The sequence below is a fragment of the Salvia splendens genome, unplaced genomic scaffold (genome assembly GCF_004379255.2).
Source record: "Salvia splendens isolate huo1 unplaced genomic scaffold, SspV2 ctg968, whole genome shotgun sequence".
NCBI classification, from domain to species: domain Eukaryota; kingdom Viridiplantae; phylum Streptophyta; class Magnoliopsida; order Lamiales; family Lamiaceae; genus Salvia; species Salvia splendens.
In genome coordinates this window covers 1-18824 of record NW_024599658.1, presented here as the reverse complement: position 1 = coordinate 18824, position 18824 = coordinate 1, and the positions used below count along the sequence as shown (strand labels likewise).

Sequence of the window (18824 nt, the reverse complement as noted above, 5' to 3'; positions counted from 1 at the left end):
CTCCAAAGAAATGATCTTGATCAACCATCTTCTTGACCTTGGCAAATCTCTCAAAATTCCCATTAAAATACTTCTCCCCCCAACCAATAGCTCCGTTCGCCCTTTTTCTGAAACCCTAAATCAAGATCCCTATAATTCAAGTAAGCCCTTCGCGGCGAAGAGGCTCCATGAAATCATACATCTCCCTACTCCACTTCAAATGTTTCTTCCCCTTTTCGCCCTCATCCCATATATTCAAATTCACTATGTTGAACAAATTCCCTTTCCTATGAGGAAAAGGAGTCTCATTTTCCTCAATTTCATCCATTTTCCCGCCATAAGGATCCATGATCACATACACCGAGTTCTCCTTCACCAGCCGCTAGTTGATCCCGTGGTACGCGGATTTCGGTAAAGGCATCGTGGCGAAGTCTGATTTCCCTGTTGACCTTATACTTCATTGTCCTATTCAGAAGAATTTTGTGTATGAAGAGAAGTAGAGAGTTGAGTTGATCTAGCTCATCTCCTCGCAATCCGCCTCTTGTAATCCTAATTCTGGGAAATTTGTGTTCATCAATGCTAATAAATCTTTTGCGTTTCCGAGGAAGAGGGAATTGAAGGCGACGCGTTCGAATTTTGGCTTGTTTTGGGTGTTCTTTTCAACGTTGTTTGATAGGAGAATCGGATGAATAGATCATTAGGAATATTGTTGATTTCACTTGTTTGCTATTTTCTGCCACTTGTCGACGACCTCGATCCCCGTGTCATCTAGGTCTTTGTGGATGGTGAAAACCGTGGTCAACGAAGGGACTCGGATGAGCTGGACCCGCCACGCAAGTATGATGCCGAAGCTGGCCCCACCCCCTCCTCGGATTGCCCAGAATAGATCCTCACCCATTAATTCCCTGTCGAGGATCTCGCCTTTCGCATTCATGATTTTTGCGTCAAGGATGTTGTCGGCTGCTAGGCCGTATTTACGAACTAACGTGCCCATGCCACCACCGCTGATGTGGCCCCCTGCGCCCACGCTAGGGCACACCCCAGCAGGGAAGGCATGTGTGTGGCTCTTCTTGGCGATGTTGCAGTACAATTTGCCAAGTGTGGCCCTGGCCTGGACCCAAGCCGTCTCGTCATCCATGTTAATGGTGATGGAACGGAGGTTGACTAGGTCAATGAGCACGAACCGGTGCCTTGACCTGTAGCAGTGGCGGATCCAGGATCCGGAAATGGAGGGGGCGGAATATATAGTATTAGCTTGGTTTAGTGCGGACATGGCTGTTTTTTTTATTGTTCGGGGCGACGCCGGAGGCAAACGGAGGGGGCGGACATGGTAAATTTACATCCCGATAAGGGAAAAATAGTCGCACGGAGGGGGCGACCGCCCCCTCCTGCCCCCCCTAGATCCGCCACTGACCTGTAGGATAGACCCTCAAAGTCGTGGCCCCCGCTTAGTACCCTTATTTGCAAGGTGTGGGCCCGTGCGCATATTATGGCGGCTTTGATTTGGTGGTGGTTGGTTGGAGTAACAATGAATTTGGGCCTTTGATGAACTGAATTTTTCCATCTTGCGTTGTGTTTCAAAGGTTGCAAGAGATTGAAATACGATTGAGAATGAAGCGAATATACATATTTGGAGGTATTAGTATGCAACGATGAAGATTGTTTGGACATGCATTTAACAAATTCTTCTTGATGTGCCAAGCAAAATCCAATTAAAATGGATAGATACAACATGAGATGCTGCAGCATATGAGAGGCCATTGTTCTATTGTTAAGAAACGAACAATGTGAAATATTTTGAGTCCTAAATTTTTCACAATTTTTAATTTACCATAAGATTCTACAGAAACATAAATATTTGAACGTATAGCACGTCTGTTGAGTACATTAACAAGAAACTGCAGTTGTCATATATTAGTGATCAATTGCACCAAACGCTTAAAAAATTGGATAGTTATTGCTCATCTCAATATGTAACATTTTTTTATTTATTATCCTTTCATCTTATAACCGAAGTCTTTAATTGCTTCATGATAGATATATATGTGCTATCCATGTAGCAAACATTTTAATTTGTAGTTCTTTGTTCTTCATCAATAAAATTTCAAAATTAGTCCCCGCAAAAAATAAAATAAAATAAAAGCTCGAACTCTAATTGTGGATTTTGTGTGCGTATAATTGATCTAGTGGTAGAGTGATTAATATCTGAGGCCGTAGGGCTCTGATCGTGTTCACCGTGACACGATCTTTAAATTTATGCATATTTATGAACAAAATAAAAACACTACAACAAATATATCCTATAAGGACCCAAAATTAGGGACGCAATCATCTGCATTGGAAATTTTTAAAAAATAGCCAAAATTTGAGGAACGAGTTCATGGGTAAGCAATATGTTATACATAAGGAATAATTGCACATTATATAATACATTTATGACATTTTGTTTTTTGTTGAACAGAGGTTGTAGAAAAGTAGAAGATTTTGATGACCGGAAGGATGATAGGAAGTATTGAGACATTAGAAGAATAAAATGGCATTGTTGTGAGAAAGAAAAATGGGATAAAATTGATATCCTTACAGCTGAGGACAAACTCCACCGAAGGCTGTGTACAGAGAAAGTTTCCCAACAGGAACCCACATCCCCTGCAACAGTTTCAAGTAACTTGAAAATGATTTGAACTGTAAATTTTTCTTACATCAACACTATTGTAAGAACAATAATCTATGTATCAGCTTTGGTTTCAAGAAGTTCGAGACTCTATTTTAGTCAAATGGTGTTATAGTAACCTCGTTGGAATTTACATGTGCTTTAATATGATATGCAATGTTTGAAAATTAAGACATTTTATAATAGCGTCTCTAGAGACGTTTTTTTTATTGTGTCTCAGAGTTGTACTTTGGGACACTTTTTAATTGTGTCGCTAAATGCAACATAGAGACTGTCTCTAAATTGCACTTCGAGACGCTTTTCAATGGTGCCTCTAAGTTGCATATAGGGACGCTTTTTCAAAAACATCTCAAGATTAATAGGGACGCTTTTTAAAAAGCGTCTTAAGATTAATTCACCGACGCTCCCTCCTTGCGTCCTTATTCACCGACGTTTGGGGTTGTGGTAGCCGAAATCCTAACAGGACGGAAGGTGGTTTCTTCTGCGAGGGCCGACATAGGACTGGCGAACCACTTCCGTTCAGCGGTGAAGCAGGGCCTACTATCTGAGATACTGGAGGCTGTCGTGGCTGAAGGCGGCCAAGGAGACCAAGTTCTTGCAGTTGCCAAACGATGTATCAAAGTGAATTCTCGAAAGAGGCCAAGTATGAAGGAAGTGGCAGCCGAGCGAGACGCCGAGCACTGCTCCAAAAGCGACGAGGTTGAATTGGAGGCAGGGGATGATCAAACCATCTCGGAATGAACCATTCGTAGTCATAATACTAGGGATGTCAATAAAACCCGAAACCAATGTGACTGGTGAGAAATCCTGCATAACATACAAACCAAACATGTGCAGTCCTTGCAAGCTACCAATCAACGCTATCTGTCATATTTAATTCAGATATATCTTGTATGATTAGCTATTTTGTAAATTGGTAGATCGATCTATATATTGATTTAAGTCCAAATATGATAATACTATAATTAATCTATTTCTTCATACTTTGTAAGGGAATAAATAGTATAGATCGGAGCAGTGGCGGACGCAGGATTTTGACGTTGGGGGGTCCAACACTAAGATATTTTTTAAAATGTCGGTGTTGCCAAAAGCTTCGACATTATAAAGATGCGAAAAAGGTGAATAATGAGATAAAAATAATTAATGATATGGAAACTAGAAAATTTATGCAATTATTATTATTATTATTATTATTATTAATTATGAATAATTTTTAAATAAGTTAGTCATAAAGGACTAGTACAGAACATAAACTTTTTTGTGCCTAATAGCTGTAAGAAATATAAAAAGCAATACAAAAAATAGCAACAAAACAAATAAAAAATATAAAAGTGCTCAAAGGGAATCAAACTCAGGTATGAAACTGCTAAGCCTGGTGATTTGCCACTTGAGCTAATGAGTGAATTTTAGTTAAGTGACTATATGTAGTATAAATAGTGAAATTGTTGGGGTTCCATGGGACCCCCAAGTCCCTTAGTAGGTCCGCCTCTGGATCGGAGTATATTTTGTTACTCTTTACTTTATTTCGTATTGTACCCCAACCTAGTATTTTTATTTATCAAATACGATACAATATATAACATGGTATTATCAATTTAAATCAAGTAGCTGATTGGTAACTAATATGTAACCATAGCTAGGACTATCAATAATAATATTAGTACTCTGCAAGAGCAGTAAATTGGATAACGATTTTCTTCTTTTTTTTGTCGTTTTCGAATTTCTTTAAATTTTGATATTTTTATTGAAACGATACCACTCAGAAAACAAGATTCATAGAGCTGAACATTGTGATAATTGCTGGTTTTTGCCGTCTTCCATTTCGACAATCAAGCGTGTTGAAAAGTAAAATATATTAATATTAGATTAATGCAGGCGCTATCTATGAGAATTTGTTTTCAGAAGAAAAATTAACTGATAATCCATATTATCAAGCCTAAGCTTGATATTTTGGAACATGAAGCATTAAAACAATTAAAGTACTCCATGTTTCTGAGTAATTTTTATGTGGCTCTGTTATGTTATACAGGAATCAAAAAAGATAAAATGAAAATTATGCAATACATGGACAAAAACTTATGAGTACTATGTATCCTAATCGACTGAAACGAAAATAAATTAAATGCTAAAATGATATAAATCTTTTTGGCATATACAATAAGAGCGAGGCAATAAAAAATGGGCTAGATTATTTTAAATGCAATTAATTTTGTTTGACGATGTCAATGAGGTCTTAATTGTCGAAGCTTTGCATCAATATTGTATTGTTCCTTGATTTTTTCTATGTTTGCAGGCTTTCTGATTTGAGTATGATCTCATCATATCTTAAGAATACTCTCCTATAAAAGCTTGTCTCCATCACCATATTTCCCACCTCAAAAAAGGCAATACTTTTATCAACTTTTGTAAGAAAAAAGTAAAGAATAAATATGGCCTCCCATTTTATTGTTCTTGGATTGCTCATTGCAACATTTTCATGTGCCATAGCATCTGATTCAAGCCCTCTTCAAGATTTCTGCGTTGCTGATCTAACTGGCCCCGGTACGACAATATAATAAAATTATCGTCGTTAAATTAAGATTTTTAGTAGTACTATGTTATATATTGATTGTGTGTTTCGATCTCGTATTTGTGCAGTGCTGGTTAATGGTTTCGCATGTAAAGATCCGAAGCTCGTAGTAGCGGATGACTTCTACATGAGTGGGCTCAACGTTCCCGGGAACGCCACGAATCCTATAGGATCAAAGGTGACTCCGGCCAATGTGGCTCAGATTCCAGGGCTCAACACACTTGGGATTTCCATGGCGCGCATAGACTTCGCCCCATGGGGAGTTAACCCTCCCCACACTCACCCTCGAGCAACTGAGATATTGACAGTGCTCGAGGGAACCTTAGAGGTGGGGTTCGTGACCTCCAACCCTGATAACCGACTCATCACAAAAGTACTTCAAAAGGGTGATGTTTTTGTGTTTCCGATAAATCTGGTGCATTACCAGAGGAACACCGGAAATGTTAATGCCGTAGCCATTGTTGCCCTAAGCAGTCAAAATCCGGGCGTTATTACCATTGCAAATGCTGTTTTCGGGTCCAAGCCGGACATTGCCAATGATCTTCTTGCAAAGTCCTTCCAAACAGATACTAATACCATTGATTTAATACAATCCAAGTTTTAGATTATGGTCTCTAGTGTATTATTTGTGCTTTTACCCCCTTTTTCTGTTTGTAATGTTTAATTGATTTCTTCAAACGCCCAAACTTGTCATAATCAAAATATTAAAATGGTTGTATGAATCGAAAGATTAGGCATGGAATACTATTCATATATTATATGGGAAATAGTTAATTAATTCATGCTTATAAAATCCTAAATATTTGCAATCGAGTCTCAACTCTCAATTGTGAAATTGAGATGTCAAATAATTTTATACTAATATGGAGTATTACTATTAGAGTTTAGTAATACACATCGATTTGAACACAATCAACTTATGACATTTTGTGCATGTTTTTAATTATTACCACCATTCAAATTGACTTTTATAAAACTATTTCACACTTATAATAACAATAAACTAATACTAGGATTCAACATTTAGGGCGAAAGAGAAAAATTGTCGACATATCGGTTGAACCAATGATAGGGGAATGCAATTTGCAAGTCATGGTTGAATTTATTTAGTAAAAATAAATGTGTTATCACAATACACGGAGTACAATTTACCATAAACTTCTGTATACAACATTAACCATAGATTCACAAATACAATCATCATTGTTACAAATTATAAGATGCAAATTTTCTCAGGAACCAATTCTTCTTACTCATACAATAAAGTGAATACCTTGAAATATAATGTTGCATGCATGGCTTGATTGTTTTACGGTTTACTTGACTATATTTGTGAAGATCTTGTGTAAATCTATAATAGTCTGTTGTAGTTCATTAGATTTTAAATTTCCCGTTGTAATATATAATCGATCTATTTCTTGTGAGGTTGATTGTCTAACAACCTGAGGAATAAAAGAGGTATAGTTAGACAACGAAATCATATTTTAATCTTGCAATATTAAATAGAAGAACAAGGTATTTTCACTAATGATAAGGCGCTTCCAACTTTTCAATAACGGAACTATCAACAATGTGAGAATAAATAATATAAATAATACTCCTTAGAATAGTCACCTTTAATTTTTCCCAAGTCTAGTAGTTAAACAAGTCTTAACCCATGAGTTATGTGGCAGCAGCCGAAACCTTCCAAGTCCTCTGAACACTTGCTTACCACGTCTGTCTCTGTGGGATCGATCCTTACTCCCTATACTACCCAATAGTAAATGGGTTAAGGTTTTGATAGCGATTGAGAGTCTCCCAACGACACAGTCAGATAGTTACAAAGTTCCTAGGCTTAGCGGTCAAGTGAATCCTCTAGACCTGTTTGATCTGCGTACCACACAAGCTAAGTCGAAATCGAACACTATCATTTGTGTTGCTAGATGTGCTAATATTTGTGATCACTGATGAGTTTAGTCATGTATAGGTGTGGCGACTTAAACTTCTTTGGTTCTATATTAACATGTTTAGTAGACCGGATCGGTAAAGATGATTAATATAAATAGTAAGCACGCAACTTTAGTAATGTACAATCATTTGGTGACTTTTATGTTCGCCCAAGTGGGAGATTGTTGGAACATTTTAATATGGTCCAACATAATAGTCTAAAGATTGTATAATATTTATGGCTATTTATGGATTGACTCGATTACGTGATCTACTAAGGTTATACTCCCTCTGTCCGTGAATAGGAGTCCCGTTTTTCTATTTTAGTCCGTCCGCGAATAGGAGTCCCGGTTCACTTTTACCATAAATGGTAATAGAGTCCCCACCTTTCACTAACTCATTTCACTCACATTTCATTTAAAACTAATATATTCAAGTGGGACCCCTATTCCACTAACTTTTTTCCACCCACTTTTCTTACCATTTCTTAAAACCCGTGCCGCCCATAAATGGGACTCCTAATGGCGGACGGAGGGAGTATAATTTATAGGGTCAAACGATTATCTAGAAAGTATGAGGACTATTGTGCGGTACTACTTTGGATAACTTTAATTTTGTTATGAGTGAAATTAAAGTTATAATAAAGTTAGGGAATTATTCTCTAAATACATGGTTATGGTCCCCAAGTGCAACCTATAAATAGATTAATAGATTCTCATTCCTATTGATCAGACGTATAATATCAAGACTTCACATATTACAGAGAATCTGTGAGAGAGCGTTGTCACTTGGAAGACTAATTTCCATACTTCAGAATCATCAACAACATCATGAATCTGAATCCATTTACGCTTCCGCTTTATATTTATCAATCGTATTCGACATGTGTGACTTATGTGAATCATTAATTTGATTCCAACAGTATTAGGTGACATTTTCTTGCTTGTGTGCCTTATATCTTAATGCCCACATACATATGAAAATATAAAATAGGATTATTTAAACCTAAACAAAGGGGTTATTCATCATCAACGTATGTAGGCCCTTATGAATTTCCTTTTGGTAAAAGTATAATGTTTGCGGAATTGGATTTGAATAAAAGATGTGGCTTTGCCTTCATAACATTGTTTAGGATATCTAAAGAATTAATTGTGATGAATTTTATTTTCTTGCATATATTATACTGTTGCATAATCTTTGGTTCAATATTTGGGAAGACCTTATAAAGCTTATTCACTAGTATACGTAATACGTGCTTATTTGTTACTCCGTTGATTGAAATAGTAGAATGATTACGCATGTTTGAATATTATAGTACGTACTTATTTTTCTAAAACAAAAAATTTATTTAATTGATTAATTAATTTTGAATTTGAGATGGTAGGGATGTCAATCGGGTCGGCCCGTCGGGTTTCGGGCCAACCCTACTCGGGTTGCGGGTCAATCGGGTGCAGGCTAATCGGGTTGTGATTTCTTTCGGATTAAAAATGTTTAACCCTAACCCTTAAAAGCTCGGGTTTCGGGCTAGCCCATCGGATTAATCGAGTTGCTACCGATAAGATTATCATGCGATCAATTCAATAAATAATGATGAAAATTAGTTATATTCATAAAATGTAAAATAATTAATTATGCTAAATTTGAGATATATGCTTAAACTCAATCATAAACATGATCAAATAATAATATTTGAAATTTTTTAATGCATGTTTTAGAAATTTAAATATTTTTTCAGAAGTGTCGAATTATGAGTAAAAAAATAGAATAATAGAAATTTTATCGGGTTTTCAGGTCATCCCATCGGATTTTGATTTTATCGGGCTGGAAATATTCAGCTCTAACCCTATAAATTTGGCGGGCTATTCGGGTTAGCCCACGAGTTGCGGGCTACACTGACATCCTAGGGATACTAAACCGACACATTATCCTCCAGCTAAATTAAAGCCGTTGGATAAATTCAACCAGATAGATCTTTAGCCGTTGGTTGAATTCCCAAACCTCTATATATATACCTGCAGGCATTTAGTTTTGTGCACAAAATTCCCAAAATTAAAAAACGTGAGGGTTGAAATTTATAGGGAGATAACAGATAATCGTTCGAGATTGATGTGTGTGGAATACGTTTAATCGAACAATCGTGTCTACGAAATTTGTTATTGAATCTCAATTCGCACAGACACAAAAATCTCTGAAAAATCTTCAAGCTGTTGTTATTCCTCTGTTCTAGGGTTTCCAATTTTCCATTTTTTTCTTCTTAGCTCTTTTTTTGTGGGGATTGCACGACTTCTGTAACAGATCTATTAATTCGATCGAGATTGTAGATTCTGATTAGATTTTTCATTATCTCTTCTCAATTTTACCAGTAATTTTGTGAGAAAAGTTGAATCGATCTCGACTGAAATGAACGACCAAGGATCAATGATGAACCAGCAGCAGCTGATGAATATGAATCCGAGTCTGATGAATTCAAGTCAAATGAATCCGCAGGTAAACAAATTCAACCAGAATAAACCCTTGGCATTTTTTCCAGTAGTTTCAAAACGAGCTTATTCTGTTAATTTTCAGCCTCTGATGGCTCCGATGAATCGGAGCTACGGAATGTGGGGACCGCAGCAGCAGTTTCTAAACCCTAATTTGAGCTCCGACGCCATGAAACCTGCGCGTGTGGCCTTCAATAATTCGTTAGGTCCCAGGAACAATTGGAAGGGCAAAAGGGTAAACAAACCGAGGATGGAGCAGCGTCAGCAGCAAGTAGTTGGCTCCGCTGGTATTAGTGGCGGTGGTGCGAATTTGAATTTTAGGAACTACAACCCTCCAACATTGAATGAGCTGCAGCATCAGAATCGATTGAGGGCAAGAAAAACTTTCCCTAAAAAGAAGTTTAACAAGAACATGAATATAAATATGAATGTAGGTGGTAATGGTGAGAGGTCTGCCCCATATGCACCTAGGAATACCACTTCCTTTCTGATTAGAGCGAAGAAAAGTGGGGGGATAGCTCCGGTGGTTTCTCCATTTCCGGTGACCCCCTCTGTGTTGCCGACCCCAATCTTGTCCCCTTCCACTGAGGTTTTGGGGAACATGGCTAAGGAAGAGTGGGGGGTGGATGGTTATGGCTCGATGAAGGGGTTGATCAGGCTGAGATCGCTCGGGCATGAAGATGGGGAGGAAGATGAGGGGGACTCAAGTGAGAGCGATGTGGAGGAGCATGTCGAGGTTGAGAGGAGATTGGATCATGATTTGAGTAGGTTTGAGATGATCTACAATCCGAATAGTGGCAATGCTGGTGGGATGGAGTATCACAATATGTTGGAAAATCGGGTTGATGATCAGGATACTCACATTGCACAACTGGAGGAAGAGAACTTGAATCTCAAGGAGAGGTTGTTCTTGATGGAGGGGGAGTTGGGGGATATGAGGAGGAGGTTGCTGTTGCTAGAAAGGCTAGGAGGCCGAGTAGATGAGGAGGTTGTTGAGAATGAGTCTGGAAATGAGGGAGAGAGCAATACGCACTCAACGGGGGAGAATGATGAACAAGATAGGTCTGAGCCTGAGGTTGGGGAAGGTGTCGAAGGTGACGTTGGTGGTGTATTTGAAACTGTACAACAAACTAGAGAGGAAGAGAGTTCACAAAGTGGAGATGAAAGGATTAAGATGACTGATACGAGTAATGTGAATGATTCTATTGTAGAAGATAAATCTGCTGCAGAAGTTGAGGCAGTAGAAAGTGTTGATGATGAATCTTGCAAACTCGTTGTTGAAGCTGATACTCGTATGTTAGAGTGAAAACAAGAGAATCTTGGTTGTTAGTCTATGCTTATTTTCTTCTTTTTTTTCTTCGTCTGGCATGGTTCACTGAGAGAAGCCATGGATGGATGGATGGATGTAATTAGGTTTTCATTAAGAGTGTTTGACTGTGTCATGAAACTCACTGCTTAACCATTCAGAATATGGTGCCATGTTATTTTGGCCTCCTTGTTTATAATGATATATTACTGCTCAAGAAAAATGAATGTTAACTATTTTTATTTAGGGATATTGGCATCTAATTTCATGAAACTTTAAAAAAGTTTGGTTTTTCCCACGAACTTTAAAATTGGCAAATAATATTTCAAACTTTACCCCAAGTTTGTTTTTTCTCACGAATGAAAAAATTCCCAAAAATAATATTATGATATGGATTTTTTTCGTAATTTCTTGACAACAATTTTGAGAGTTTCAAGTTTTTCAATCTTTGAAGATAGTTTTTCTTGAAGCACACCCTCCAAAATTGTTCTTCAATCTATTAAAATAACATGAATTTTTTCATTCGTGTGAAAAAATAAACTCGGGGTAAAGTTCATGATATTATTTGTCAATTTTAAAGTTTGTGGAAAAAACTCTAACTTTTTGAAAGTTTGCATGATATTAGATGCGAATATCCCTTTTATTTATCATAATTGCAAAAATTCGAAGATGAATTTGATTATTTTTCGTAATGATAGTGTGGGATTTTAAATTGCAAAAATATACTGACTTGGTGAACACCGATTTTGGTTATCTTTTTTTAAAGCGATTGAGTCAGAGTCAATGAAGTGGTTGAGTAATTGAGTCATAACTCGGGAATTAGACTTTCTAATAATTAAAAATTGACAATTAAAGAATCACCTCTTGTGATTTAATTTACTTAACAAAAAGATACTAGTATACAAAATTGGGAACATAAATTACAATTATTACTGTTACTTATTTGGACGTGTGTATGTGACACGTATGACCTTATGGGTATAATAAATCTTAGTACACAATTACAAAACTAGACTGAAAAAATGAATGATTTAAGAACGAATGGAAAGAAAAACCAAACAAACTTGAATATTGGACATGATCTAAGACAACAGCAGATAGGATTAGGATAAGATGAGATTCATGTAAAGCAAAAAAAACATAATCTTGATATTGGTTTATGCTAAAAAGAAAGCGAGTGGAGAAGTGAAGTCGACCACAAACTTCGATAGTTAGCCAATTCAATTAGAGATAGGAAGTTAGGTGCATTAACTGTTAGAACAAATGGATTTGATCAATGTTGCATCTTAACATCATGTTATTTTTCTTATGGCTGAGGAAAAACATAAAAAAAATGATATATCGCTCGTATCGTATTGAAAAATATCGAAAAATTATCGGATTTTCGATATATCGTAATTTTCGATACGAAACGATACCGTATCGTAAGTTTTCGATACGATAACAATATGAATTTCCTTATATCGCGATATATCGTTTTATATCGAATATACGATATATATCAATATTTTCGATATATTATTTTATATCGAATATTCGAATATATCGCATATATCAAAACATATTTGAAATTATAATTTTCGATATATCGAAATATCAATACGATAACGATATTGATATTATCCATATCGAAAGTTCAATATATCGAAATTCGATATATCGAAACTTTCGATACGATATTGATATGAAATTCTTCATATCGATATTTTCGATACGATATACGATACAACGTTTTCGATACGATACCTCGTATCGACACACCCCTAATTTTTCTACTGAGCTGAACCACAGCAGCATGATGGTGTGCTCCAATGATGTCTTCATTTGCTCGGCTACTCATTCGAAACAACTTAGTAGTAAGGAGCAATTTGATGTTTGTGTTTGACTACTAATTCTCAACGCTACAATGTGTAAATTGCAATAGCCCACAAACCAGACTCTAAAGATTGACACCAACCTCGAAAGTTGCTAGTATTACACATCGGATTTCAATTATCCAACCATTTATGACAGGAAATATATAGGCAATCACAAAAGATGTCAATTGGGGATCGAGAAGCAAAACTAGTACAACAGAGTGATATTCCGAACTTCTAATCAAGATCACGAAATTTGTACAATGCTCATGAACCACCCAAAGCAGATTATAACTTGACAATTATAGTAGTACTCATTTTTCAAACTCTAGAATTGGTAATGAAAAAAGGGATGGAAAACCTCACTTCTTCCCACCACCGGAGACATTGAACTTGAAAAAAATAATGTCCCCGTCCTGGACAACATACGTCTTTCCTGCCTGCCTGTACTTCCCAGAAGCCTGCACAAGAGATAAGTAGCATAAATTTCTAGAATAATGGCACCAAAAGGAGTGACCATAGACCACATAATTAATTATTCTACCTTTACTGCCGATTCACTTCCAAGTTCCTTAAGATCTTCAAATTTCATAACCTAAAACACAAGACAGGATTCAGCAATATTTTCTTTCATGAACATTACAGACACTCCTTAATAGTAAGTATCTGATAACTATCACCAACAATAGAGCCAAACAAAAAGTAAAAAAAGAGGGAAAACTACCTCAGCACATATGAAACCTCGTTCAAAATCAGTATGAATTGCTCCTGCAGCTTGAGGAGCTTTAGTCTGATGACGAATTTTCCAGCACTTTACCTGCAAGAGAGCAGTTGGACACATTGTAAATATTGTCAGAGCTAAAGAACGATAAACGGAATACATAATCTGAAGAGCTTCTAAGTGCATCACGGAGGCAAATATGGCTAGCTAGCACAAACTTCAACTTCTATTGGAGTAATTATGATAGGTTAACTAGAGTATTTTTTACTTTACTTCAAAATTTGAGAGAAGGATATGCTTTTGTAATTAACTCCAAAGTCACAACATACACTAAATAAAGCTAATAGAAAAACAGCCTTTATAAGAACAATGTTACTTTCTAGTAACTTTATGGAGGCGGAAAATAAAGTACGTTGACAATTTTAAAAAAAATAAAATACCTCATCTGGTCCGGCAGTGAAAAAGTAAATAAGATTAATGGCTGCGAATCCAGTCTTTATGATCTTTGGAAGAGCACTGTAACATAAGAAAACAATTTCAAATTCAGCCTTATCAAGCTTCACCATACAACCCAATTAAATACTAAAAACAACATCCAGTATCCAGTCAGGCAGTTAATTATGGATTATTCAAACTTAAACATCACTCCCTGAACAAAGAATTTCTTAGGTATTCTAACAGTTGAATGCTAAATCATTACTACTGCCACATTCGGTGGCAACTGTCAGCGCATATTACATCCCTTAACATGCACAGATGGCCATAAATGCAATGACGGTTATTTGCATTCAAAAGAATCGTCCATATAAAGATGGTCATCTTAAATTATGGATAGTTATTAGTTGATAACTAATAACGAAGGAAATGATCCATCCCTTAAGGAAATTATTTATGACATAAGAAAAAAATTTGGGGTTAGAGGGATCTGAATTTTAATGGGGTTGAATTCTCCAATATATTTGAGACGAAAAATCATTGTTCTACCTTTGAACCTTGTTCTCCTCACAATATTTAGCAGCTTCATCAGGGGATATATCAGCAAGATTCCTCTCAAGAGCACAACTGAAAGGGATCATGGTTTCACCACCATGCTCTTGCACCATACATGATAATATGGAACTCATCAAACAACAGAAAAAGAGTAACGTGCAGAAAAAGAGCAAAGTGCGACAGGGGAAGAGCATATGTAAGCAGAGAAAAGAAATGTATTTGTCCGTCTATATCGAAGCCAACAAAGGATTAGGGAATTGTTCGTGGATGAAACATACCAAGCATGAATCTTTGGGAGAAACTTTTTCTTTTTCCTTTGATATTCTTTTTCACTCATGTTCACCTATTGAAGAAAGTACTAACAATTACAAGCATGAAAATTGTTGGTAGCTTACTCAGTAACTGCAAGCAAAAGTAATCAAGTAACCAATCGAACAGTCTCGGGGGAAATAATATGGCACTCAAACAAATAAACTGAAATTAATTATGCATTCGACATGAGAGATAATGGTAACTAAAATTAAAAAACGCAAACACCTTCTACGATATATATTACTCCCTCCGTCCCTAATAAGCACGGGTTTTAATAAATGTAATAGAAATTGGGTTGAAAAGTTAGAGCCATGTGGGTCCTACTTTTATATATTAGTTTTATATTAAAATGTGAGTAAGAATGAGTTAGTGGAATGTGGGGTCAACTACCAAAAATGGTAAAAGTGAAAGGTGACATATTTTTAGGGACGGACTAAAATGGAAATAAGTGACAAATTTTCAGGGACGAAGGGAGTAGTATTATTTACTCACCAAGTAAACAACAGGCTTTGCAGTGAGCAACTGAAAAGTATTCAGTATCTCAACTTCAACAGCTTTCCAGTCCACCAGGCAGACATCCTTCCCTCATCCAAACTTGCCTTGATCTTGTGGATCCAAAAATTCAAGATTTAGTACAACACCCTTACTGATGGTGATACTACTAAATTGAACCAATAGTCATACAATAATGATTATATTGCTCAATCACTATTTCGGTTAGCTGGGCATAAAGGATAATCACTTTGCTCTTAAATGGTTATAAATACAATCACTATTTTGGTTAGCTGTGTGTGAACGCCATGAAGAATAGTTTTTGTTTTCACTTTTAGCTAGCAAACCATCATTGTTGTGTGACTATTCACTTTTATTTACAATTATTAGTACAAACCCGCAGGCACAACTCATGCTCAATTTTCAGCTGCTTGTCATTGCTCCTCTTCATGCTCTTCTCAAGATCATCAATTCGCCTCTCCATGAATTCAATATCCTAGCATCACACAAAACTTCATTTTCAAAACCAGTAAAACTCATTAAGAAATAAATGACAACTTCTAAAGAGTCTAAAGACCCTAAAGCAACTACAAGATCAAGCTTCAACATAATTCACTAGCCAATAAGGAGTGGATAATAGCTGTCTAGGTCTCTTGGCCAAAAGACAAAGAAATAAACCAAGCCTACCTTCAGACGTGATTCGGCAGATATTGTCTCTAGATCCCTTACAGGATCCACTAAGTCATCAACATGGATAATATCAGGATCCTCGAATGCACCTAAAGCACAATGCTCCATTAAGAAAGTACATTCAAATAATACCAGTAGACAGTACATTCAAATAATACCAGTAAAAAGTTATTGGAAGAAAAGGAGACTTTCCTTTTTCATGATACAAGTAAGATGCTTTAAGTGCCATGATTAGACCAATGGGAATCATAAATACAGAGACTTAAAACTAACTAAATATTAATGGAGAGCTCAAGCTCCTCATATAAAAAAAAATTAACATAAAAATACCAAAATTAAGAATCACCTCCATACCCTTGCATGTGAAGGGAAAATCTATAAGAAAAGAAGGCACCATAGGACATGTAAAATATACTGATATAAACTACACATTCTTCTCAAAGTGTAAAACGAATACTATCAGTCTCGCATCACATTCAAAAGCTATTTGACAAAGGAAAGATCCAAAGATATCGGCTTACGTAATACATGAAAAATTCCATCAACAGCACGGATATGCGATAAGAAGTTGTTCCCCAGTCCTTGTCCTTCATGAGCACCACGAACAAGTCCAGCGATAACATGAATTTCTAGGAAAGCTGATACCTGCATCACATAGATTAAAGCTAACATTAATGAATCATGGAGCTGCATAATCCCAGCTAAACAGTAACAGAAAACCATAATGCTGATAGAACCTCGCTCTTCGGCTTGAAGAGTTGGCATAGCCAGTCAAATCTCTCATCAGGAATATTCACTCGAGCCTCATTGGGCTCAATGGTACAGAAAGGAAAGTTTTCAGCCGGTATAGACAGCTTAGTCAGGGTATTGAATAGGGTCGATTTCCCTACATTTGGCAACCCAACCTGAAAAGACATTGCAGTCGATAAATCTCAAAATGCATTACACTTTCAAAGCGAAAAAACTAACTTATGCACATACCACAAATGTTTCTACACTAGATATGAATCGAGCTAAACAACTTATTTCTTTATCACATATTCAGCACCCATTCACCAATCATTAGTACTAAAATTTAAGGTTTTTCCCGGTAATGCGAAGCTAGCCGTACCGAAAAAGTTCAGCAAGAAATCCTTCCGTAAAAAAGGTTCGCATGAGCAAACAATTCAATTAGCATAAACTGCATGATAAGTATTGAGCTATCACTCCAATCTTAATACGACTAAAAGCTTCGTCATTGAAAAATTAACCAACAACTTAAACCAGGTTTAAATTGGAAAACATACGATTCCAATCTTCAGGTGAGAAGAAAAACGTCCAAGAATCGGCCTCTCAGCTGGGGCTTCCTTTGATTTAGCTGCTTCCGGAGGCATTTCTGGCAATATCCTAAACCTTAATTACTGGTTTAGAAATTGCTGGATCAAAATCAGATGAATCACAGTGCGAATACAGTAGAGATTTCAGTTGAGAAGTTTTACTTATTTTAGGGTTTTTCAAGCAATAATATTAAAGTAAAAAAAGGATTTTTTTATTTTTTATTTTTTTATTTTTAGGGGCATCATATGCATCGCAATTCAGCTGTTGCATAGGCCCAAAAAGGGCCCATTTAATTTTTAAAAAAAATTGATGTTTGTGGTTATAAATTCATATTCCACTGTCATCAAAAAGAAAATCAAGTAATAAAGTAATCTTCTTAATTTATTGTAGTATAAGTTGTGCTGTAGTTGTTTTAATTATAGGTGACGACGATCTAACTGCCAAAAGTAAGAAATTTTAGGTGGAAAATTGAATGAACAATAATATTAAGATGTTTTGCAATCCAAATATACGCATGTAGCTGACATTGTAGCGTACGTTAAAACCTCTTAAATAACTAGATATGCGGATATTTCAAGCTGTAGTGAAAATAATAATTCTTGTTAAACAAAAGTCCGATTGTAAAAAAAATAACACTTAAACAAAAATACAATAAATTATTTGTACAATTAATCACATTTTAGCATTGAGTCGCGTATTTTTTTTATCTTTTATGGCTTTAGTGGCGTTTGGTAGCTATATTGCATGAAGATAAGAGCTCTTAAGCCATCCGCAATGGGGCGGACGATGGCACGCCCGATGGCTCGCATCGTCCGCCCCATTGCGGGTGCGTGACATAGGCCGCAGACGATAGTCGCGCCCTATACTAAGGGCGCGAAGTATAGCGCGGACGATAGGCCATCGGCCGCGCCATCGTCCGCCCCACTGTGGGCTACGCGGACGATGGTCGCGGACGATGACACGCGTTTTTTATTTTCTATTTAAATCTCGTTTCTCATGCATTTGTACATACGAACATATCGACTATCTCTTAACATATTCTCTCTCAACATCCAACCAAAATGAATCTCGGCGGCGACACCAATAGTTCTACTTCGTCTGAGTCCGGTAGTTCGACGTCAGAAGCATTAGATGCAGCCGTTGAAGAGGCCATGGCGGCATGCTATGCGGCAATGTAGCGCGAGGAGGAGGCGGCGGCAGCGGCGGCTGAGCAAGTCCATAAGCCTATTCGACATAGAACGTATGTCCGACGCGACCACCCGGAAGCTCACAGACGTCTGGTTGAAGACTATTTTGCCGATCAACCACGATGGGGCCCGACTGTTTCCTCCGCCGGTTAGAATGTCGCGGTACCTTTTTCTCAGCATTGTTCGGACATTGTCTTCACGTGATGAATACTTCACGTTTCGGAGGACGGCATCGGCAACCCGGCCTTACACCATTGCAAAAGTGCACGACTGCTATTCGTCAGTTGGCATACGGCACCACGGCAGACCTTTTTTACGAGTACCTCCA

At 36.9% G+C, this 18824-nt stretch overlaps 3 protein-coding genes and 1 pseudogene across 3 annotated transcripts; 2 read left to right on the top strand and 2 right to left on the bottom strand.

Moving 5' to 3' along the window:
• Positions 1-694: 694 nt before the first annotated feature.
• LOC121791923 (O-acetylstemmadenine oxidase-like) lies at positions 695-1117 on the bottom strand. Its single transcript, XM_042189735.1, has one exon. The coding sequence runs from the start codon at positions 1115-1117 to the stop codon at positions 695-697; it is 423 nt and encodes a 140-aa protein (XP_042045669.1).
• Positions 1118-5079: 3962 nt separating this feature from the next.
• LOC121791922 (putative germin-like protein 2-1) lies at positions 5080-5823 on the top strand. Its single transcript, XM_042189734.1, has 2 exons — positions 5080-5191; positions 5288-5823. Exons 1-2 carry the CDS (start codon positions 5080-5082, stop codon positions 5821-5823), a joined length of 648 nt encoding a protein of 215 aa, XP_042045668.1.
• A 3372-nt stretch (positions 5824-9195) lies between these two features.
• Positions 9196-11109, top strand: LOC121791920. Its single transcript, XM_042189733.1, has 2 exons — positions 9196-9632; positions 9711-11109. Exons 1-2 carry the CDS (start codon positions 9546-9548, stop codon positions 10929-10931), a joined length of 1308 nt encoding a protein of 435 aa, XP_042045667.1. The 5' UTR covers positions 9196-9545; the 3' UTR covers positions 10932-11109.
• Positions 11110-12996: 1887 nt separating this feature from the next.
• On the bottom strand, positions 12997-17450 carry LOC121791921 (annotated as a pseudogene).
• Between the last annotated feature and the right edge of the window lie 1374 nt (positions 17451-18824).